The sequence below is a fragment of the Cyclopterus lumpus genome, chromosome 5 (genome assembly GCF_009769545.1).
Source record: "Cyclopterus lumpus isolate fCycLum1 chromosome 5, fCycLum1.pri, whole genome shotgun sequence".
Lineage (NCBI taxonomy): Eukaryota > Metazoa > Chordata > Actinopteri > Perciformes > Cyclopteridae > Cyclopterus > Cyclopterus lumpus.
In genome coordinates this window covers 3,788,441-3,813,845 of record NC_046970.1, presented here as the reverse complement: position 1 = coordinate 3,813,845, position 25,405 = coordinate 3,788,441, and the positions used below count along the sequence as shown (strand labels likewise).

General features: G+C 47.5%; 1 protein-coding gene across 1 annotated transcript in view; it reads right to left on the bottom strand.

The window, feature by feature from the left end:
• Window positions 1–1,232: 1,232 nt before the first annotated feature.
• LOC117730908 (cadherin-4-like) overlaps window positions 1,233–25,405 on the bottom strand; it is a 172,199-nt gene continuing 148,026 nt past the window's right edge. The window contains 19 exon segments of the mRNA XM_034532971.1: window positions 1,233–1,274; window positions 1,277–1,441; window positions 1,608–1,733; window positions 1,735–1,773; window positions 3,351–3,470; window positions 3,472–3,491; window positions 3,594–3,612; window positions 3,614–3,640; window positions 3,642–3,677; window positions 3,679–3,830; window positions 4,517–4,535; window positions 4,538–4,639; window positions 4,641–4,676; window positions 4,678–4,710; window positions 4,712–4,761; window positions 8,054–8,205; window positions 12,265–12,518; window positions 12,752–12,937; window positions 17,212–17,349. Coding sequence (XP_034388862.1) covers window positions 1,233–1,274; window positions 1,277–1,441; window positions 1,608–1,733; window positions 1,735–1,773; window positions 3,351–3,470; window positions 3,472–3,491; window positions 3,594–3,612; window positions 3,614–3,640; window positions 3,642–3,677; window positions 3,679–3,830; window positions 4,517–4,535; window positions 4,538–4,639; window positions 4,641–4,676; window positions 4,678–4,710; window positions 4,712–4,761; window positions 8,054–8,205; window positions 12,265–12,518; window positions 12,752–12,937; window positions 17,212–17,349 — 1,716 coding nt within the window.

Here is a 25,405-nt window from a genome sequence, read left to right as displayed (position 1 = left end):
GCTGACTATTTTCACATTCTCACCACATATTAACAAGTGCTTGGAGTCAAACATTTGGAGAAAAAAAAGAAAAAAAAAGAATCATGCACCTTTTTTTAATATTTTTTTCTCGGCCTATTAAAAAAAAAAAAAAAAAAGGAGGGGGGGGGGGGGGGGAGAAAAGAAGAATGTTCAAGGCGACAAAAAAAAGAAGAAGATTGTTTCCAAGACATTTCGAGTCCCACTGTCCATGCCTACATACGCTTTTTTAGAGAGCAACACGAAACCATACAGGGCAGGCAAGCATCTCAACGGGAAGGCTCCTCAACTCGGGAGTCCAGAGGAAAGGCAGGCATTCTCCACAAATTAGAAACCCCCCCTACATGTATAAAAAAATGGTTCTCACACAATGTCGGCGCTGTCGACAGGTGATGCTTGTGAAAAGTCAAACTGAGGGAGGTCCTTGGGGAGGGGGAGGGGGAGGGGGGAGAGAGAGTTGTCTTCACCATAGCAACTGTTACCGGCTCGGTCTATTAGGCCATAATTCATGGGTTTATGATATCCCGATAAGTCTGCCCTGGTTGTGTCCTTCCCTCCTGGGACCTGGCTGCTAGGGGTTGTTCATCTGCACCACTGGTGAGGAGGAGAGTGACAGGCGGGGCTGGTTTGAGGGGTGGGGGTGTGGGAGGGGGAGGAGGGTGGAGGTCGACAAAGAGAACGCGCCTCCACTGCACCGCACGAATGGCAACCGACCCTGAGATAGCAGGAGTCTGATACAAAAACACACCCACAAAAGGCACTTTATAAAATGACAGTGCTTCTGTTCTAAGGAAATTTCAAGTTGACGAGGAAAGAGAGAGTCAGAGAGCATCAGCCCCCCCCTCCCCCTCCCTCCCCCCCCCCAAAAAAATAACATTCTCTTCAGTGTGAGACTAAAGCAAGAGATGGTTTTTTCGTAAAAAAAAAAAAAAAAAATCAAAATCAAATCGCCACAGATTCACTACTCGCGTCTCTCACGCACCGCCTTGCTTCGTCCCGAAGCTCCGGGTCCAGCGCGGTGAGAGAACAAACCCGAAAGAAACATCACTAGAAATAGAAAGCCGGACATACAGTCGCGCTGCAGCGGATTCATGTTCGCTGTGAGCAAACCCCAACGGCCCGGTTACTGGGAGCATCCGTCAAACCGAACCACCCCACCTCTCTCGATCTCCTGCCGCAGCCCCCCCCCTCCCTCCCCTCACCCTGCTCCGCTCTCAGTCGTCGTCCCCTCCCCCGTAGAGGTCGGCCAGCTTTCTTGAAGCCGGGGGCCCCAGTCGTTGAGGTAGTCGTAGTCCTGGTCCCCTGAGCTGGTGGAGTTCAGCGAGCTGACGGATCCGGCGGTTGAACCGCTGCCCTCGTAGTCGAACACCAGCAGGGAGTCGTAGGGGGGCGCCGTGGGGTCGTTGTCCGCCGCCCTCAGACCCTGGAGACGGAAAAAAATTCGGATGAATAACGAAAAGACACACGCGACCTCCTCTCCGACCTGGAGCAGCGTTATTAACCTTTGTGTGAGTCCCATCAATGAGGGATACTGGCCGGCGTGTGCACAGAGAAACAATGAGAGGAGGCTTTCTTCTTCTTGAACTCACATCATTAATGAAGTCTCCTATATCTCCAGGGTGGGGCAGGCTGGGTCTGACGGGGTACTGGGACTCGGCGATCACTGGTCTCTCGTCCACCCGGCGCACCCCCGCCGGCTTACTGATGATGTGGTCTCAAAGACTCGGGCTGCTGCAGCTGGCTCAGGTCGTAGTCCTGGATGAAGACCGCGGAGGAAATCAAGACGTTAACCGTGTGAACAGAACGATCCACTAAAATCTACTGACAGCTAAAATGTGTGTGTTTTTAAGCATTCAGGAGGGTCACTTAGCAATTCGACCACGAATCATGAACCCTTTCTCTCTCCCCGTGCATTGTGTGTTGAAGCTGGCCCGGTCTCCTCGGGCCGGGTCCTCTCACACTTTGATGATCACTCCAGTGCTCGGGGCCGACTTGCAGAGACAGCGGCGCTGCCGGGCTTTCCAACAGACTTTCAGCCCCCTTTTTTTTTTATCTGCACTGCTGCAATCTCCGCTTGAGGGAATTACCCACAATTCCTAGCGTTCTGCCGTTAGAAACGAGGATGTTCGGGGGACCGGATGAAAACAATACGAAACATACTGAAAGCGATAGCGTCTGGGGTTTGATCAAACACTCGTGATGATGGGAACCGTAAGCGATGGTGAAGTTCAGATTATGAACAACGAACAAATGAAATAGGAACTAGCAGCGTTACACACTTTAATGTCAGGCTGCTCTTAAAGTGTGTGCGCTCGTTAATATGCTCTCTTAATCCTACAACAGGTGCTGAAGAGAGAACATATACACGCGGCAGTGTGTTAACTATGTGTGTGTGTGTGTTGGAAAATAGCAGATGTTTAAAATGGCATAATTAGTCATATATTTCTGTATTAACAAAAGCTGTAACGTGTGTTTTATCTCAAGAGCACCGTTAGATGAGGAGAGCAGGCGTGCGGTGGAGGTTCATAACTTCCATAGATATTTCTACACAGAAAAATGGATTTTCCATACAAAGAGGTGCCCACGTCTTCTGCCTCCGCTCTCGCTCGCGGGGCCGATTGCGCTCGGAAAACTTTTTTCAAAGTTAACTCGCTTGAGAAAAAAGAAAAGGAGAAAAAAAAAGTATATTTTCATTCTCTATAAGTGCTATTGACGAGCCAGCTGATTCAGGCTTTCAAAATCCTCATGGTAAATATGAATATATTTTTTTAAATACAATTTTCCATGTTCTCACTTTCTTTGAATATCATTTCAGTGAACTGTTTCATCTCACATCCGTTAACTGTTTAATTGGTGTCAAGTTTTTCTTTATTAATTGCGGAGCTGCAACACTCCAATCAAAAGTCTATTTTCCCGATCAATTAACTGAGAAGTGTTTTTACTGTTTTTCTCAGAGCGGAGATGCAAACGTTCGCTTGGTTTCCAGCCTCTCGAGGATTTGATCCGTATGTCTTTGGCACATATGACAGCCAACTGAATATTTTCATGAATCTGTAAGGAATGAGTGTCTCTATTTTCTGACATTCACAAATAATCATTAACTGAACCACTTTGATAGATTTTTTAAAATTTAGTTGTGTTTCTTCGGTTTCTGTTGAACTAGTTTCCCTTATGGGGATATAAATAAAGTTGTCTCATGTAATCTGCCAATACATTCCCGACCTTCCATGATAGTCCGTAAATAGCATCTTTTTTTCATGCCACTGCTGGTTGACAGCCTTTTATGTCTTATATAATAATTAACGATGTGTATATATATATATATATGATACCTGGTCCTCCTCTCCTCCTCCCTCCTCGTCATATTTGAGGATGTTGTCTCTGACGTCGTCCTCGGGGTCGATCAGCAGCGGCTTGGCCTGGCGCTCCTTCTCTCTGCGCTTCATCCACACCCACGAACAGCAGCACCATGGCTGTGACGCGCAGAGAGAGAGAAGATGTCATAACGTCTTTAAAAAACACTCAAACAAAAAAAACCATTCTATACGATACCGATTCGACGACGGCGTACTCACTGAGCAGTATGATGATGCAAGATGAGTATGGCGATGATGGCCCCGGTTGCCGAGGCCGGCGGCCGCCACCGCCCCCGTGGCGCTTGCAGTCCCCGTTGTCGTCGCAGTGGCACACTTTGACCCGAATCACGGAGCGGTTGGACAGAGGAGGGTTCCCCGAATCGGACACGATGACGGGGATCTCGTACACGCTCGCCTCCAGGTAAGGCAGCTTTAGCCTCAGCTGAGCGTAGTCCCCTGGAGAGTGGCGGTAGAGAAGACGAAGAAGGGGAAAATAAGATTAGTGCACTGCGGAGGAATAACATTTAGTTTACTGCAGGTGTCATGTCGTCGCGTGCGTCGTCATGAGGAGACGGACGGACGGACGTCAGACCGAAGACGATCAAACTGCGGCGGCCGCCATTCTGACGCGTGTGCAAGGGAGATATGAAGAGAAAAACAGGACGCGTGACCTTCGGCATCTATCACTCAGTCGAGCTGAGACAAGAGCCTCGGTGGGAGAAGGATCCAGGTACGCCATCAGATTTGTCCTCAAGACAACTGCTGTGATGGCATCCCTCTGGGTTGATCAGGTGACAGATCGGCCGCTCGGGGGACAGGGAGACGAATGGATCTCATTTGTCACAAACGATGGATCGCACGTCAACACTGGATGGCACCCGCGTCCCTCACTGGTGAGCTTTCTGAGACATTTGTTAAACTTGGACTTCTCTCTCGCAGCTTACAGCAATCCCTGGTCCCCCCTGATTAATGTCGCCAGTTTACTCTGTAGAGGGCTTTCGCTTCCCATCTGTTACGTTTATGGTTAATTCGTCCGGGTATGCCGAATATATCATTCCCACATATATTGTACATATCCACGTGACATATTTGCGGTATATGGAATCGGAGTGAAAAACAACGTGCGGTGCGTTTTAACGTACCGCTGAGTCGGGAGATGGTCTCAAGTTGCGGCGGACGCTGGCGGGGAAAGAAGGCAGCTCGAAGACGAAGGGCCCCACGTTGGGGTCGGCGTGCGGCGTCACGCCGCCGTGGATGTTGACCCTAGGAGTTGGGACGGGCGAGCGCGCACACCTGGGACTCCCCTGGGTATCAGCACCGGCGCGTTGTCGTTCACAGTCGATCAGGTAGATCTGGAGGGTTCCCGTCCCGCTGGCTTGAGGCGAGCCTGAGGAGGAGGAGGGGGGGGGGAGGAGAGGAGGGGAGGGGAGGGCGAAGAGATCAAAGGAGGAGAATGTGGCGAGATGAGAATGTGGCGAGATGAGAATGTGGCGAGATGATAACGCGGCGGTCCCGCGAGAGAGGAGCGAAACGGCATTACGGCTTTTTAATAAGCCGTAATAAGGATTTAAGAGACAGTGTGATGAGAAAGCGACGGAAGGAAGCAAAACAATATTTTAAATTCAACGCTGTGTCTTCTGGCTGATTCGTGTGTGAAAGTGAGACAATGGGGGTAAACAATTGGTCTTGTTTACTGAAGAGGGGGCAGCACTGTGTACTCCCCCCCCCCCCCCCCCTGCTGGCTGCTTCCTGGGGACCGGCTGAGGAGAGGCCCGTCCTGGACGACGAGCGCCCGCCCATCCGCTAAAGCCCGGCTGGAAACGTCGCTAACCCGTCGCTACCCGTCGCTAACCCGTCGCTAAACCCATCGCTAACCCGTCGCTAAAACCCGTCGCTAACCCCTCGCTAAACCCAGTCGCTAACCCGTCGCTACATCCAGCAACAACCAGCTCACCATGACGTTATTCAGGCCGGAACAGAACCATCAGGATGCGAGACACATTTTGTTTGTTCTTTTAGATGTTTTATGCATTCGCTGTCAAATCTCCTAAGTGCTTTAATTACGCCGCATAACTGAGCGAGAAATGTTGTTGTTGTTGTTTCTGTTGCTCTCGGAGCCGCACGGCTGGGAGCGAGCGCCTCTCGTTGTTCTTCCTTCAGCGGCAGTAAAAAAAGTAAAGTGGACGGGAAGTTTTCCTCGCCGGTCCGTCTCAATGCAATCCGTCTGATTTTTGTCTTGTAGAATATTTTAAAAGCCCTGAAAATGTTATTTCCTCAATAATCGTGTTATTTTGAGCGCTGGCGTTACGCGTGAAGACAAGTAGGCCCGTCAAAGATTTGGCTATTTCACATTTTATTATTACTCTTTGTTGTGATTTAGCAACATTTGAATCCAAAAGGGAAAGTTATGGGGTTTGTTCTATAATCTGATCCAAACACACACCATAAGTGAAGCTCATTAGCAGAGTTACTGAGTGCTAAAATCTTATTATAAATAACACAGAAGGATATTTTCTTGCAAAATCTCCCTTTGATTGTTCCTTATTTAGTCATTAATATTGAACGTGATAGGGAATTACTTAAGATGGGAAGTTTTCAGGAGCTTAACGCTGGCAGAAGATGTGGGCAATCTGCAAAACAAAGACTCATAATTGATAATCGCTCTCGTTTTTAAAGTGTTTGCTTCCACCGGGATGTGGTTCAAGTTACTGATACAAACATATGGGCAGAATTAAAATAATCAACAGACTCCAGTGTGGATGTGATCAGATAATCATCTTCATCTCCAGTGGAATATGATCTGAAGCGCACAGTACCGAGATAAAAAAATAATTAATTTGAGGTACTCTTTTACACCACAACGGTTTATTTGAGCACTTTAGCTGCTACTTACTTTCACAATTAAGATTTTACTTCCGAAACACATCTGCCTCTAATATGATGATATTATACGATTTGTCGGATTAATACAGAAATAACCGTCGGGGTCATTCACATGGTTTGAATTGATGATATTTACGAGTGGGTTCTTCTAGTAACAATATATGACACTTTTTTGTGTGTGTGTGTGTGTGTGTGTGTGAGCAAATCATGAACCCACAAATCACAGTAACCGGTGATCATTTGCCAATAATAATAACATACGCAGTTCATATCAACCCATTTAAAATGATAGATTTTGATACCGATTATAAAATTGAACTCGTACTCAAGTGATGACGTAAAGTGTTGTGTGCGCGGCTCCGCTGAACCAACAGACTGCAGTGATAGATCGCAGCCTTGATATCCAGTCGACAACCCCCCTGCCCACAGACTGTCAGCAAGCCCGACACAATTCACGATGCAATGCAGTATATGGTTCACCCCCAGTAGCTCATCATTTTTCATATTTCAACTTTTTCTTCCTCTATCTAGACGGCAACTCGGTGCATCAACTGTGTTAAAGGTCCGTTGCCCCCCCCCCCCCCTCTCCCCAAGGCCCATCGACCGTCTTGTCGGTTATGATTGGCCGGGTGCTTTGTTGCTTCTTTTCCGCTTCGCTCGAGTAGAATAAGTAAAGAGAATTTCAATCAAAGTGGAATATATCCCCCTCGTTGACACCGGGCTCCAGAATCAATATGGGAGTCGCCGCTTTTGAGCTCACGTCGGTGTGCTTTCGGGGGCCAACCGACCCCTCATTTCTCACCGGGGTATAAAAAAATTAAAAAACCCACCTGGGTCCCGCCCACTTACACGGAGAGCGGGCGCCTCTATTTGCGGTTCATACGTTGTTGTCGATGCTCGAGAACCTTCGTCGGGGGAACCCGTTTTCACTTCAGAGAGCAGGGGGGTGGGGGGGTCAGGGGGGGATGCGTGTATTTATGTGCACAGTATACTTTTATAGGGTGCAGTAATATGTATATCCGCTGACATATTTAAGATTAATCCTCCGCGACACAAATCCACAGCTGTTTGCTCTGTGTTTGTGGAGCTCTGGTCCATTAAATTATTGTAATATTAAGTAAAATGTGAAGCCATGCTTCATAATGAGTTTTGAGGCTCTCACCTCTGTAATGCGTTAGACCCGTTATAGTGACAGGAGTTAGTTTCCAGTTCATCTACACTCGCTTGAAGTTATGGACCAGATTTGTGATATAATAAATCATCATTCGCAATGTGTTTGGATGATAAGTGCCAGCGGAGTGAGAAATAATCCAGTAAAATGTGTTACTTGACGACGTTGTAGCCCATAATGACATCCACTGCATCCATGAATGGTGATGCACATTTCATTAAAATATAGCCGATGTAACATTTTCACGGCAAACAAAAAAAAACAAAAAGAAACATTGAAAACAATTCATAGACGTAGCGGTGCTTTTGAGCTAAATGCTAGCATTAGCATGCTAAAACGCTCAATGCCAACACGCCGGTGTTTAGCAGGCGCAACATCAACTCGGTTTAGTGCGTCAGGGTGCTAATATTGGTTCATTTGTCTGATCAATCCATCACAAATATTGATTTAAAAAGCCAACCTCAAGGTGGCGCTAGAGAAAAGTCATAAGGATTCGTCTTCTGGTGAACGCCTGAGCCAAATGGACCGCACATCCATCCAATAGTTGCAGGGGGGTTCTTTCGGGTCTCGAAAAAAAAATCATTGATTGTATGTTTAGAGTCACAACACACACATCGTGACTTACCCGACTTACCATTGTCGAACGCCAGGAACGTGGCCTCGTACACATTGTTCTTCACGTACATGGACTCCCGGTCCAGCAAGGCCATGGTGGTGATCTGACCGTTGGTCCTGTTGATCTTCAGCCAGTTAGCCGGGTCGGACAGCTTGGAGTACCTGTGTCGCACGCACGCACACACACACACACACACACACACACACACACACACACACACATTCATTAATCCAGACACAAAATAATATGGACTCCTATGCCAGATGTTGACTGCTCCTTGAATTCCAGCGGCTCTGCATCTTCTACTCCAAAGTAATATTCATCACCGTAATAATAAGCAACGCCGGCGCGAGCACCTTTGATATATTGCGGCGACGCGGAAAGCGGAACACGTGTCCGCCGAGCTTATCATCGCGGCGGCTCATTAGCACGACAAGACCGATGGAAAAAGCTGAACCCACGTGCGGAACAGCCCGAGCGGCGGTCGTAAAAAAAAAAAAAAAAACTTCGCCGCTCTTTGTTCCCACGCAGCCGCCACCGACGCTCACCGGCTGTCGCCGTTCGATACGTCGGCGGAGGGGAAAGTGACAGATGCATATTAAAGCCGGCAGAATCCCATTAACGATGATGACGAGTCCTAAAAAAATGTGCCGAGCGGAGGAAGGGCCTCGCTCCCGGGTCTAATGAGGGACGTTTAACGGTGGACGAGCGGGGGGAAGGCTTGCTAGAAGGTGAGATGGTCAGCGGGTCAGCACAACGACAGGAGGAGGAGGAAGAGGAGAAGGAGGAGGTGGAGGAGGAGGAGGAAGAGGAGGTGAAAGACCAGAGCAGAGGCGTGTGTCTGAATGTAAACGTGGCTGCTATAGAAAACGTGACTTTGGGGCTTATTCACAGTGCGTTGGAGGCTCACGGGGGAAACGAATTCCACCTCCAGCTACAGACTCACACTTCTAGGCTGGAGGCAGTCAAAGACACACGACGACAGTCACCAGCCGTCATACTCTCCCCCCTCCCCCCCACACACACACACACACACATTTTCTTCCTTAGAGAATTGAATAAATAGATGAAAATGAATCTAATTTCGAGTGAAAGAGATTGTCATGCAGCGTTAGTCAGGATGCGATGTCACCCTGCAGGTTAGACTCTGACGCGTGCGTGTCATGCCTGGCACTCTCATCTCCTTCCTGTGCCAACAAGATGTCACCTCCTGCTGTCTTCATGTGCGGATGGCAGAGCAAATTGTCTTAAACCCCTTAACCCTTCATGTTCTGTGTGGGGCCCCTGGAGACTCCTGGCCCACATTAAGAGCTCAAAAACAAACACAACATTACAGTTAAATCAGCTACTTTGTGACATTTCCTGATTTTAGGAGAATTGACAATGAAAAAAGATTTTTCCTTTCCTCTGAAAAAATATATATATATATATATTACAAAAAATATATATATATAAAATATATATATAACAAAAAAAATATGTATATATAAAAAAATATATATATATATATGTATATATATACAGTATATATTTATATATATATATATATATATATATATATATAAATCGTTTGCACTGCTGTCGCCATGTTGAGAGCCATGTAGAGGCAATCCCTCAATCATAGATTTGCTCTCACTGCTCTGAGCTTTTAAACTCTAATTCCATCCTTAAAGGGCACTCCTCTGATGACAAGTCTTGCATCCCATGAAAGACGCCGTTGAGATGCATCGTGCGCTGCCAAAACGCTGACGACGTGCAGAACACTCGATAAACGACGTCGCCTGAAGACGCCGCCCCGAGGACCGGAGCTGGTGCTGCTGCAGGCTGCGTCGACACTGTGCAAATGTCAGGACGTCTCGACCCCACGCTGATTCAAATTCGACCTTTTCTTTGTCTAATTGGTCTCTCTTAAGTCTTCGTGGAAGATTTCTCGGAGCGCCCCTTTAATCCTGAACCCAGGCTTTAAACTACAGGACCAGCCAGCATGTCCTCACTCCGCGGGGCTAATATTCCAATAAAGAAAGACACGCACACGCACACACGAATTAGCTCATGCTGCCACTTAAATCCGCTGGACAAAAGGCCCGCTCTCGCATCATCTTTCTTTTCCACCAGAGGGTAAAAAAAAAGCAAGAAATTCAGAGACATGAGCTGGCTCCCCTCCCATCCACTGCTCACGCACAGGCCTTTCACTCATCCCCTGCGGGAGCCGGTGTGCACGTCGCGAGTCTACGGCTCTGCTGCATTTTTCGGTGTCTTTTTTCTTTGTGTGAACTTCAGTCAGGGTTCAGGCGAGGTCACCTGAAGGGAATACAGCGGCAGCGGCGAGGCTGTCTGAGCGTGAGCCGGGCGTCTGCTGGCAAGCTGCTTTGGAGAAGAGAACAGCTCTGAGCTCCCATCAATACCAGACACACAGACTGACGGAGAAGAAAGTGACAGGGTCAGCGGGTGGGTGGGAGGGGGGTGAGGCGGAAAAAAAGAGGGTAAAAGAGGAGTTGCTTCTCTCAAAGAGCAGAGGAGCCCAGTCCACTTAGTTTGCATGACATGTCTCTTTCGGAGAAGAAACCGGCAATGTGGATACTGCTCCCTCCTCGGTGCAGTATATATATATATATATATATACATACACACACACACAAGGACATATCCAACTCCTTCCCTCGCTATCAATTCAGTAACATTTCAACTGGGCTCCTCAGAGGAAGAGGCCGTCTTACTGACATTAAGAAAAATCCATCTCCCACTTTGGAGCCGGCTACGCTGCAGCTGGACCTTAGCCGGCATGTGGGAGTTTCTGCGACACAGGGTCGATGCCTGGATGGCACGGTGCCCGCGGCGCGTCACCCCGGTTAGGAAGGACGGATGAGGGATGGGTTCAATGAGGAGGAAGAGAAGATGGGGATCTAAGAAGGGCAGGCAGACAGTGTCCCAACTCGTTACAGGATGACCTCTTTACACCGGTCGCCTGGCAACGGGGAGGTAACCGGAGCCCGGTCGGTGGGCGGGAGGGTCGGTGGAGAATGTCACCGGAGAGGGATGAAACGGTGGAGAAACTTCTCACAGCTGATAAACACACAGATTGAAAGATAAACACATAGAGTACACAGGGTGGGCCAAAAGTATTGGAAGCTGTAGTGCTCGCAGTGAAGCTGAAAATGCATCCAATAATCGCCGTGTTGGTTGAAAGACGGCGCGCAAACAGATGGCGGTTTGACCTAAACAGATTGCGGCTGCATGAGCGGGGAACGCTGACGTGACAAAGTGTCACCCGCAGGAAGCTACAACTTTTAAAAAGTACACTTGAATCAAATAGACATAAAGTTATGCTTCACTATGACGAATCGATTGGGAATTTATGACATTTAGCAACAATGTATCAATGCTCCAAAAACACCCACCTGGTATTGAAGGAGGTGGTTTCCTATGATGACTCTGTTAATGCAATAATACATTTTCTTTCACACGCATTTACCATAAACGTGTTCTCCTCTTAAGAAGACATACATGTATGTCTTTTTAATTAGAAGTTTTTTGTTTATATTTTTGCGTTATTATTTATGTGTTTATGACACTCACTCTAATTAGTTCACCTTGAATGCATGCGTTTATAATATGTGATTTATATGAAGACAAAACAATTAATTAATGACGCTTTAAAGATCATTTTGATGTTTCGGGTTGAGGAGGTCCTGTCAAAACGACGTATTTATATATATATATATATATATATATATATATATATATATATATATATATATATATATATATATATATATACATATATTCTCATATTCATGCAGCAATTAAGTGAAACTTAATTCACCAAGTTTGGTACTTTTTGTCATATACAGATATGCAATGATGGATGCTGGGTAATGTTTGTTAGTGTACATTGATATTGTCCAATGTCAAATCTCCACTAGGTCATGTGACGAGGCGAGACAATGGTGTGTGTGTGTGTGTGTGTGTGTGTGTGTGTGTGTAGGGCCCATCATAATAGGGTACACTGAGCACTGCGGTGTTCTTTTGTTTTCAATTGTTTCTTCTTTTAACAAGAGTATCAACAAAAACACAACAATTAGTCCCGACACGCCCACCTCTCCCAATAGACACCACACACACACACACACACACACACACACCTGTATGTCGATATGCGTAGATGTATGATATTAATGTGATCCCAACATGTGTACGGGGCTCAGGACACCTTAAAGTACCTGACTATCTGGTGGATGAAGTGGTCGGGGTCCTGAGCGGCGAACACGGTCAGCGTGGTGCCAGCGGGCACGCCCTCCTCGAAGCGGATCATCTTGGGGTTGACGGGGAAGACGGGCGGCTCGTTCACGTCCTGGACCGAAATGGTGACCCCCGCCGTGGACTGGAGCGAGGACTGGATGCCGCTGGCCAGGTGGGCCTGGTTGGAAACCACCACGGTGAGCATGAAGGCACGGTTCATCTCGAAATCCACCGGCTAGAGAAGAACAGAGGAGGAGGGAGGGAGAGAGAGAGAGAGAGATACCGAGAAAACAAAATGAGTGTGGCTGATTGCAAGAAGATTAGTTCTAATTGTTTTCCAATTTGAGAAATGACATATAATTCAGTGAAAAACAATATGAGACCAAAGTACTCAGCATCTGGCACTTTGGGAGCGAGACGCCTCGTTGAATAACGATGGAGATCCAAGAGGCGAGGGGGGGGTATTACCTTGACCACCGTCAGCATGCCCTCGTTGGTGATGGGGTTGGTGCGGATGGCGAAGTGTCCGGCGGGGTCGCCGCTGACGATGCGGTAGACGGCGTTCCAGTTGGGGCTGTGGGGCTGATCCCTGTCCACCACCGTCAGGTTGGTCACCACCACATTCACCTTGTTCTCCAGCACCTCCCCTGAGAACTACAGAGCAGGAGGGAGGAAGGGGATCATAACGTTATGCCCGTGTCGCTCCAGCAGTCGGATAATGCATGCTAATGCGTTGATTTATTAAGATTCCCGACGTCGGCTCGTGTCATCATCCGTCTTTCGCCGTTTTTCCAGAACTGTTATTATGAAAAACAAAACTGATTTTTAGAGCCGCGACAATAAAGCTCATTTACACCGAGAGAGCGTCGAGCGAAACAAACGGGGCAGAAATGAGAAAGATGGGAGAGGACGGCGGCCGACAGAAGGAGACGGTATTTTTCTTTAAAACGCGGATAATAGAGAATCATATCTCCCGTTATGTTAATGCCGTCCCCTATTCCACAGCATGTCTGCTCATATGAAACCATTCTTTCAACTAATGGGTTTGTTCAATTAAGTGTTTACCCGTTCAATTTAGAGTCTGCGCTTTCTCCAAATCTGGGTCTTAATAAGCAATTAGATAAGTGCTGTAATTAAGGCAGCGGTAAGAATAATCTTTGGCTAATGATCTTTATTATATTGCAATCTGAAACAACTCCGGAGGAAACTTGGTTACAGCTGCAGAGCCTGAAGAAGAAAACACTGCGCAAAAAGGATGCATGTCCTTCTTTATAGAGATGTGTCAAGCTCCGGGGGGACGGGCACTCCATGGTACACACACACACACACACACACACACACACACACTTCCCCACTAAGAGCTCACATTGTCAGGCAATAATCCGCGTTTCCTCTTGTGAAGCGTGAACTTGTTTATGGGGTGTGTCTGCCAGATGCTGTTCACTTTAATGGCTTCATCATCGTGGGATTGAAGTGGCGTCCATGCCTCTCTTTTCCTTCTTCCTTTCCTTCCCTTCCCTCCCTCTCCCAGGGTGCAAAGACCCTCCTCCTCCTCCTATCCCCTGCAGTACGACCACGCCGCTAAGGACAGAAACAAATTCAATATGCACTGTATGTCTTTCGTGTGTGGTGCTCCTCCATTTTCATTTCCACCCCCGGGGGCTTTAGCAACAAACACCACCGCGAACCTTTCCAAGCTCGTCGGGCTGTCAGGCGGCCAAATGGAGCTCTCTCTCTCTCTCTCTCTCTCTCTCTCTCTGAGGCCCACGCAATGGTGCTGCCTGTCGGGGAGGACGCTTCCAAAATGGCCACTCTCACTAAACTGCAATGTGGACCCATTGATAAGCCACCGGAGACACTTCCCGTTTCTGAAGGATGTTGTAGTCACAAAGAAGAGGGGAAAAGGAGCGCGGGCCAATAAGATTCACTCGTAGGCAATCGTTACTTTGTGGCAGCGCAGGTTAAATTCAAATGACGGAGAGTAAAAAAAAAAAAGGATCATTCAACTTTATTTTTCCACGAGGCTTTCGGGCATACAAACTTTACGCGCTTCGCTTTCACTGTGGCTCCAAAAAAAGGTGGATTGAATTGAGCAAAGGTGCATTTTATTGCTTATGAATCGCATCTCTAAAAAAGGAATACGTTGTTTCTTTCTTCTTTCAAAAGTTGGATATTTAGTTGAGCTTTAAACCACACAGGCATCCACACTGACAAGGGTCTTATTCCATGAGCCTTCGACGTGCCAATAGACCACCGATGGATCAATCTACGGGCGTTTAACCAAAAAACTGACTCGGCGAATGAAAATGCCCCCTTTTTAGACAGCAGAGCCACAGCAGACACACAACAAAAAAGAGAACAACACCGACGGGTAATGACGGCATTACGTACCAATAAATGTCCCAAAAGAGACTCCTACTAATATCACACCGCCATCCGTCCACTTAAGACGCCGTTATGTCTCCGCTACGGTGTAATAAAGACACAGCTACCGGCAACCTCATTTTTCATGTTATACGCACACGCACACACACACATCAAAACGCTTTTCCTCGCAGTCTGCTCTCTTTTCTGTCTTTTTTTTTTACAAGTCAAGGAGTCGGAATCAGGGGAAAGTGGTGAATAATCTCTGGCACTCTGGCACTCTTTCAGCTATTTAGAAGCAGGCGTCTCTACAGATCTGTAAGCCGGTGTGCCTGAGAGTTCACCCACAAGTCCTCCAAGCCCCATCAGCTGGAACATAAACACCCTGGGTACACTTTGGCTGAGGTGTGATGCACTTGATTAGATACTTTTGATTAAATAGATTAAGGCCAAGTACCAAGATCTCTTTTTTGTCAATCACACAATGACAAACATATAGCACTAACATTGCACATCCAGGCTCATGTGGTGAAATTAATAAAGGATTTGAGTAGTTTTTTTTTCAAATTAGACGCTATATATCAGCTCGGGTTACGCCACCGCAAGCAATTTTCACTTAATTAGTGCGCTTATGTTTTTCCTCCGTGCCTCCCGCGGAGAGCAATGAATTCTTCTCGCGTCAGTCACGCACAAATAATTACTGAACTGCTCCGAGTCGACTTGTTTTGTGTGGGAAGCAAAAAAAGAAAAAAAGAAGGAAAAAAAAAAGTGGAGATTGACAAAACAGCGGAAATGGCATCTGGCGGTGATGTTCATGTCAGAGCGTACGTCTGTCCGCGTGTCGCGAAGCGAAGGACGTGCGGCGAGGACACGCTTTTGTTCATTTCTAAGTCGTCACCTTTGAGTCGCACACCAACGCCAACGGCTCCGTCAGGGACGAGCTCGGGCGGATCTACAGTCGTTAGCGGGGGAGGGTAACGAGGCCCTGAAGAGACGACGAGCAGGTTCTCCCAGCGCGTGTGAGCACACATCACGGTGTACTGTGTATGTCAAGCACAATGTACATTTGGATTTCACTTTTTTGGTGTGTCTGTTGAAGCACTGCAGGAGCATTTTCTGGCTAGCGGGAAGACTCTGGTCCAGAGCCCCTCCGCCCCCCATCCCGGGTGACAAGCGGTGACAAGCGGTGACAGAGCCAGCACCGTGGACGGGGGGGGGGGAAGCAGCTATGAGTGGGAGCGGCCGCCTCGTTCGTGAGCTCTAGCCCTGACAGCCGGGGAGCTCTTATCAGAGCATGCGGCTGGAACTGCATTGGAATGCGAGCCGCCGCCGGCTCCGCCGAGGATAACGGCGTGTGACGCCGACACGCCGCTCGCTCTGCCTCTGAGCTCGGGCTGCAGACGGCATCTGTTTGTCTCCGGAAGCCGCAGTCCTGTCGGTCTGTCAGGCCGCGGTCAGGACAGTGTACGAGCTATAGACCCTCCCTTCTAGTAACCGCACACACACACTGCCACGGAAACGTGGGCCAGCCGTGGCGTCCTGTCAGACCAGTGTGGAGGTATCAGGGACCAGGGCCAGATGCCGGCGGACAAACGTGGCCACCAGAGGCCCCCGGCTGGCAGAAACAACAGGGAGCGAGTGCAAGCATCACCAAAACTGTTCTCGATTTCTCACTTTCATTCACAGTGGCTTTTTCCTTCTTTTCTGTCTCCCCGTATGTTGTTCCTGCACAGCCTTTCTTCATATGCCACCGTTTCATATTCTTATTACAGCTGTCCGTATCATATGTCTTTGTCCGCTGTTGTATTTGCATTCCCTTCATCTCAATGCTCTCAAACATACTGCAGTTCAGCTACTGGTGCATGGTCCAGCATGGGACCAGATAACACGGAGGCCTGTGTAAACTGTTCCGGCCAAGAATAATACACCCCCCATATGCTACTGTGTGTGTAGCATAATGGCTTTATGGGACAATGGGGTAGCATAAAGATGAAATGAGCCATTGTTCAAATGACCGATGCAGGTTTAAGTCCCGGGGTGAAACTGTTTGGTGGAGTCAGACCTCATAAAGACATTGCATTCCTTATTGATCCCATTCTTTGTTTCGATCTATAAAGCGTACTCGGTACTTTTGTAGTTCCTCGTAGCGCAGCCGTGAGACACTACAAAGTAGTTAAACATGTCCTCATCTGTGACTTCAAGTCATTTCCCTACATGCCGTCCTCCCATGTCCCCGATGGCTGACGGATGAAGGACTGTAAAGGATTCAAAAAGTTGCAGGCTCGCTGTGGAATGTTCCCAAATATCGTTGTTTACATTGGCACGATAGCGCAGAGCCGACAGAAGATTGGGGTGGGCGGGGTGGGCAGGGTGGCCGCATCTTATATTTCATCCTAACCCCTAGACATGAAAGACAAACAAACTAACATATCCTCCCCAAATATCGTTCAATAATATATTTAAAGCAAACAACACGATCATGAAAATACTGCCACTCTCTCATGTTGCACGAGGAGCCGTTGAACAAATGGTTATAATAAAAATAAAAATAAAAGAAGACTCACCGTTCTGACGGTCAGTTCCGGGGGGTTGTCGTTGATGTCGGTGATGCTGATGAGGGCCGTGGCCGTGTTGGACAAGCCGAAGTTCAAGTTGCCCTCCATGTCAGTCGCCTGGACAATGATGGTATACTGGGACACTTTCTGTATAAAAAAAAACAAACAAGCAGAAGACACACGATTGATACATCGGATGCTGTGTGACAATGACATTTGTCAAATGAATAGAATAACCAAATGCATGAATGAAAAGCAGCTGTGCATACAAATCGCCTCCATATTCTACTTCCTCACTGGAACAGCAGAAAAAACTGGAGTCTGTTAGAAACCTCATTTTCCTCAATAACAGATACACACACACGCACACACACACACACACACACACACACAAACATGCACAAAGTTGCAGGGAGGGATCACCGTGTTGGTAAAAGGCCCATCCATTAATGCCTTAAAGTCTTGGCTTTGCGCTGTGGGAACAGACCAGGATCATCACTCATTTTAATGGAGGCGCTGCCACTTTAAGAAGCGCCACAGTGCTGCAGATAGAAGGTGAACGGGCCTTATTTAGTCCAGTTACAGTGAGGGAGTGTATACCGCAGCACACACACACACACACACACACACACACTGCCGTATTAAAGTGCCGTGACGAGGAACACCATCACACATTAGGCTTAGTTTAGACACGGCCACAGAAAAAAAACAAAGAGGCGGAGAGACACAGTGCTGAAAGTTCACTCTGTCCCCAGACTCACCACTGGAAAGAAGACCCTGTGTGTGTGTGTGTGTGTGTGTGTGTGTGTCCACCCTGACAGTATAAGCCAGTCTGGCTTTCCCTTCCTATTAATCCACGTGGCTGCAACCTCCATTGTATCAGAGAGGGAGCGAGAGACGTCAAGGTCGGGCCAGGGTTCGGCACACGGCGCCCGCTGCATTGTTGAAAAACCTCCACAACGTTCGGATCGATGGTCGAACGTTTGCCAGTGACAGACGTCTTGTAGAAATGGTGATTGGAGCTATTGCTTTGCTTTTCTTTTTTTTTATTTCTCTCAGTCGTGGCTCTTTTTCTTTATTCTGCTCTCTTTGTTAACTCACATTCTGTTATTCTTTTGATCTCTCGCTATCTTTCAGATTCCATCTCGGTTGCTCAGTGTTCTCCGCCGGTCTGTTCTCTATCTGTCTGTCTCTCTGCCAGTCTCGGTGTATCTCCAGAGCTCCTTTCTCACACTCTCAGGGTTTGTTTTTTTTTCAGGTCGTGACGGATGCAGTTGATCGATAGATCAGTCAAACCATTGAGGCCAGTTAAAACACCCAGCCTGGAGCCATTTAGCATCTCTCCGAGTCATTATGAAGCAGCGCAGACATGTTAATCTGCACCAAACCAGCCCTATTAATGTAAACTCAATACTCGCTGCCCTTTATTAGACTGGTAATGAAATATCAATACCATCTCCCCTCATAGAGCGCATCAGTAAATAGAGCCTCCGATGAATGTGGCTCTCGGCACACTCCTTTAGATCCCCGTCACACACACACATCCATCAAAGACAAGCGCCAGATGGCCGTCGAAGGCGAATCGGGCTCCAGCTTTGACGGACAGGTGAGGAGAAGTGACTGGAGTCGAGCCAGCAGGTGGAGCTCTCACACAGTACGAGATGCGGCTGATGCGCGCCATCCTGCAAGGGTTACATCACTCATCTGAGAGCAGTTGTGAGTTTATGGCCCCTTGTGCACACGCACACACGCACACACACATCCCGCTGACGCTCCAGTGAGTGGGAACAGGTGGGACACTCTTACACCGGGTACAACCACACCATGCACACACACACACACACACACACACAGAGCCAAGCACACACACAGAGCCAAGCACACACACACACACACACACACACACACACAGAGCCAAGCACACTCTGCTGTCCAAAAGTATCTGCCCGAACAAGCCAATAAAGGGCTCTAATGAGTCCGACAGAAGTGCTGAACAGAACATCTCTGTGTTAGATCAGAGTCCAGCACTGGCAAAGCCAACAGCAACAGCCCAGACCCCCCCCCCCCCCGCAGGCCTTGAGCCTCACAGACTTAATCTGTGGAAGCTGAAAGCCGTGAGAGGCCACAGAAACACCTGTACAGAGAGCTACACCCACTATAAAAACCCAATCCCCCCCCCACCCCCCCACCCCCACCCCGCAGAGACCAAATGAGGTTGTTTCCCAACCAGGAGACTGGAGAAAGAAATAAGAAAACGGCTTCGGGCTATCAATGATTGCTCCCCAACAAGTCAAGCCGAGCAGCAGTGAGGACCAGTGGGAGAAAAAACAACCTAGCTGCTCATGGTCGGGGAACAAATGGACTTGTTCTTCAGTGAGAAGAACAAAGAACAAAGTTGGAGAAATAATGGTGTGGGCATGTAAGGCGGTGTCTTACGAGAAAATGGAGAGGAGTGGGTTTTTTTTCTGCCTGAAACACGTACGATGGTGAATTAATTATACCTGAGCTGAGTGTGCGTCTCCAGTTGTAAAGGACCACTCAGAGAGTACGAGGCTTACTTTTACTTGTGTCGTCTGAGGATTGAGTTCCAGCCCGCCGGGCTCCGAGTGGCCACAGTCATTAGCTTGTCACTTACAATCTGTCTCAAACGGTCCAGTGCTGGTGGCGAAAAAGAAACGGTGGAGACCAGCTCCCTTCCTTCTTCTGACTACACTCCTTCTCTACCTCAGTGAGCCCCCCATCCCCGACAGTTTCAGTTCAGATTGCTTAGATTAAATGTACTCAATCTGCTCGTGATCCGCTTCATCTGATGTGTTTGATTACACACACAAGTTGCCGTTGACAAAACTGAACACAGTTGACACAAACACACCCCCCCCCCCCCCCAGGACACAAACAGCTCAACGCTGGTTTAAAGAGAACACAAGCCAGGGAGCTGGTCCCTAAAAGCTTTTCTCTGAATCCCAGTCACTCAGATACGTAGGTACTTTAAATCTGAGACACTTGATTAGATACGCGTCCACATGTACGCAGACAGCTCAGATGCACACACAAGATAAATAAAGGCTGTGAGTCATATATGAATAAAGCTGCTGGATCAAAGCAAGACATTTAGTTAATCGTCCTTCTGACCATGACAACATCACAGACGGGGCACAGGTAAGCCGATATTTGCACGATAAACATGCTAAATAAACTCGATGGCACAAACAAGAAGAGAGAATCCACACTGGTGGCTCTGTGAGACTGTAGAGGCATCGTGGTGCTTTCGAACATGCTAACAGTGGCTATGCTAACATGCTGAATGCTAACACGTTAGCATTAGCTCATTAGCACTCAACACCAAAGGCTAGATGTATATCAGTGATCTGGCAGGTATTTAGTCATAAACGGTGTCATAGAAATGGCATTGTTTGAGAAATGCCAGTGGATCAACAACGTTATTACAATTAAAGGAAATCCATCCAATAGTTGCTAAGACCAATAAATGTCAACCTCACAATGGTGCGAGAAGAAAGGCACTATCTACGGTTATGTAATTAGGAACATTGTCTGGGGACCATTTATGTCGACAGCAAATGTGCCAATTCTAAATAGAGAGCTAATAGCATACGTAACGCATCTGAACTGCGAGAGGGGGATGTCAGGGGATCACCAAAGCTATTAGCATTCACCTCATGGGAAACACATCTGTACAACCCTTGATGACATTACTTACATCCAGCATAGTTAAGATGTAGTCTCGTCTAGATATAGAAGTATAGTTCAGATATTTCCGTCTGAAAGCTATCCTGTATATGGGAATGAGAGAGAACCTGAATACACCTGTGAACCGGTTTGGTGCAACTGCCTCTCTGGTAACACGTGTTACACTGTATGTAACTTTTGAGAAAACTTGGTATTGGTGTTCTAGGTGGACTGCAAGATGTTGGGCTTGTCTTGTCCGAGATCATCCTCCCAAAGGGTCCTTATGGGGTCCAACATGTGTGGACGTATTCGGGGAATTCTATCGTAAACAAATGAGACAAAGCCCTTTAAAGAACAGGCCGGTGTCAAGAAGCCATCGAGGGGTTATCCATGGGGAAACGAACAGACACAAGAATGGACTTGCAGATACTCTGCAAAGATTTTGCTTTGGTAGTGAATATTTATCCCGGGAGCTGTTGAATACCTGACCCGGACCAAAATAGAAAAGCATTATCTACAAGAGAGGGCGGAGTAACACGGTTTGAAACTAGAAGGGCACAAGTGCAGCAATTCAGGTTTTCTGAAGACAAAACAAGGTTCAATTCAATCCTCGCTAGCTGCACATAATACGGTGGTTATTCAGTGAATGTTTCCTTGATTGAATGTGGGCAACAAGCAGTCCACATCCACCTGCATGCATCAATATTCTCCATTGAGCAACCCGCTTACAATCCTCCGATGGCTCTGCTGTCTGGCTCCAGGAGCTCCTGCAAGGCGATGCGTTAACATAACCCCCCCCCCCCCCCCCCCCCCCCCCCCCCCCCCCCCTCCCCTCCAGTCGGGCTGTGCAGATCCTAATAGAGCCAGACTGTGGGCACTCATGTCCTCAAGGCAGTCCAGGCGATGTCCTAATCATCAGTGAGACAGTCCAACTTAGAGCTGGCATCGGCCCGGTGGACAGCCTGGCGCCGGGCCCCGACCACGCCACGCCAGACCGTTCCAATCCAGGGCTCATGGGAGATTGAGACAGCCTGGGGTAATGAAAGACAACAGCTCTGCCTGCCAGTGGAAGCGCAGCCATGGAGCGAGGGCACAAAGGGAGAACATCCACGCCAGCTGTGGCACCCTGACCTCTCCCGCTCTGCTACCTGCTGCACCAGACTCGTACTGAATTAAAAATGTAGACTGATAGTAGACTGATAGATGACTGCTAAAGCAAAGTTGCACGCAAACTCTTTCATTGGCAAGCAGCGTTATCATTTTGCACTCGACGACGGTCAAACCAGGCGTCACTCGCATGTACGTGGTCAAAACATTGACGTTAAATGCACGCTACCTGTGATATACAATATCAATTAAAAGTAAATGATAAAACAATTAGATCACTAAATTGTCAGGGAAAAGTATTGTTCCTAGAATTTTGGGGTTGCTAGATATAAACTAAATACTTCCTTTCAAGTACTGATACATTCAAAGCATCTCCGACTACATACAAACACAAAATCATGCAATTTTTGTTTACTCTCAATTTTGGAATATTTCAAAACCGTATTCATAACTGGAAATAGTTATATTTCTGAAAATTCAGGGTGCGATAAAACACATCGCTTCTATACAATGACTAATAAGTTTGACTCCAACACAGCTCCGAAAATAAAACATTTTTACAAAATCAATTTTGAGATTTTCCAAAGTAAAAGTCTCGAGAAGTTTTTCAATCAGCTTTTTCTCAAGGTCTAGTGTTATTTAAAAGTAAAATAATGTCGAATCGCAATACTTTTAGAATCTTAAGACATAAAAACTCTGATCAACACTGGAACATTGCGTCTGCATCGAATTGTGAGATACGCATATTGTCCCAGCCCTGAACTGTATCAACTCTAAACCTAAACCTTCACTTACTGCAAAACCCAAACATTTGAAATGCACCCCACATAGAAACAGCCATGTTCTACTGTAGGATGTATCGTCAAACCCTCATGTGTTCACCTTTGCCCGGCTTGTTAGCTTCTTGGCAGGAACACAGTGGAAGCATGTGAGGTCAGGAGAGGAGAGGGGAGTGTGGGGGGGGGGGCACATTAATTGGCATTCAGCGGTGTCAGAGGTACGTGATACCAGGCTAACCTCCATGTACCCCCCGGTCTCCTCAACACGAGAGAACCTGCCTCACCCCTTAATTAGCACATGAATATTGTAATTAGACACCGACGATGGTGGACGAGTGTGAGAGAAAGAGACGGGAAAGAAGATGTGGAATATCAAGCATGTGCAGCAAAGGTGTTTATAAGGTATAGTGTAGCTTAGCAGTGTGTGTAGCAGCACGAGTAGCAGCATGTGTAGAAGCACATGTAGCAGTGTGTGTAGCAGCACGAGTAGCAGCGTGTGTAGCAGCACATGTACCAGCCTGTGTAGCAGTGTGTGTAGCAGCGTGTGTAGCAGCCTGTATAGCAGCACGTGTAGCAGCGTGTGTAGCAGTGTGTGTAGCAGCACGAGTAGCAGCACATGTAGCAGTGTGTGTAGCAGTGTGTGTAGCAGCACGAGTAGCAGCACGAGTAGCACGTGTGTAGCAGCACGTGTAGCAGTGTGTGTAGCTGTGTGTGTAGCAGCCTGTATAGCAGCACGTGTAGCAGCACATGTAGCAGCGTGTGTAGCAGCACGAGTAGCAGCGTGTGTAGCAGCACATGTAGAAGCCTGTGTAGCAGTGTGTGTAGCAGCGTGTGTAGCAGCCTGTATAGCAGCACGTGTAGCAGCACATGTAGCAGCGTGTGTAGCAGCCTGTGTAGCAGTGTGTGTAGCAGCGTGTGTAGCAGCCTGTATAGCAGCACGTGTAGTAGCACATGTAGCAGCGTGTGTAGCAGTCTGTGTAGCAGTGTGTATAGCAGCGTGTGTAGCAGCACGTGTAGCAGTGTGTGTAGCAGCACGGGTAGCACTGTGTGTAGCAGCACGAGTTGCAACGTGTGTAGTAGTGTGCGTAGCATTGCGTGTAGCAGCGTGACTAGCAGCGCGTGACTAGCAGCGCGTGACTAGCAGCGCGTGACTAGCATTGCGTGTAGCAGCGACGTAGCATCATATCTGCTGCTACGTCTCCCTCTGCGTGAGACTTACCGCATCCAAACAAAACCGGCCTGCATTGGCGCACAGTGGCTGCGAGCATGTGCCCATGTGTCTGAGCACGTTTGTGCGCCTGCGTTGATGACCTTGAAAGCAGGTGGGTGAACTCCCAGGTGTGTCCCAGTTTTAGTGGGAGGATCAGCGGCAGGTGGGACTGAGCCTGGCTTGATGTGTCCAGATTAATGAGCTTTCTCTCGCTCACATCGGCTGCTACTGCTGCTGCCAGGGCCGAGCTGGAAACAGGGACACGGAGCTGGCTCGCACTCGCTTGACTCCTACATATTGTCCCACAAGTGTACGACGCTGTCATGCCATGCCAGCTCCGCGAAACATTGAACTAAAGCACCAGCATTGATGTACAGTATTTTACTCTTCTGCTATCAAAACCTGGTTTTGTTCTTGGGATTGTAACCGTAATTATTCTCCAAACACGCTCCATCTTACTGTTGCTAAAATCCTAGTTTTAATTTCAAAAGTGTCGCCTGGCTGGGCTTAATGTTGAGAGGGACCAGAGGGACTTCTCAGAATATAAACATTATGAGACACACTCAACGGTGGCTTTAATGTCGGTAATAAAATCAGCCAACTAAATTACGAGGATGAGATTATCCTCATGATGGTCGGCATATGAATTTGAACGTTTCCCTGTATTTTCCAATTGTATTCACGTATTTATTTTAAATCCTGCACCACAGAGAGATAAGAGAAGGTGAAACACAATCACCTGATTGGAATAAAGAAAAGTCGACCCAGTGTGACCTTCCTCATTAGCAGATTAAGATGGAAGATGGAGCAGATGTGTGTGTGGTGGTGGCGTGTGGATTGGTGAACAGACAAACGACGGCAATGGAGCGAAAGCTCCGCCCCCTTTGCCATTATATATCCGCCTTGCTTTAGGGCACTGGGGAAAAAACCCACGAGATATTAGCCTGCCGTTTATATTTTGACACAATAAGAAAACAGGAAAATGACTGGAACGAAGCAATTAATTTGATGCTTGGTTTGTTTTATTCAACATTTTTGAAAAGGGCTAAAGCTGCTAAAAGTGATCCTGATCCTGGATTTCTTTTTTTTCTTTTTTTAAGGTTTAGTGACATCCAGGGGTGAAATTGGGATTCGTGAGGCAGGAAGCACTGGATTTTACAAGTTGCTATTTAATAGCATTGTGCATCCAGAAAAAAGCAAGCCGATGGTAAACGGATGTTAAAAAAGAAATTATGTTCATTAATTGACAAATATTTAGGGAAATTACTTTTTTGGGGGGGGGCGTGGATTCGTATAATTATAATCAAAAGCATTAGCTATATGTTGTGGCCGACCCACATTTGATTGACTGGACGTATTTTCACGGAGACACGAGCAGCTGTGAAGCCCAACCCTGCTGTGTTCTGTGTGCGTGTGTCAG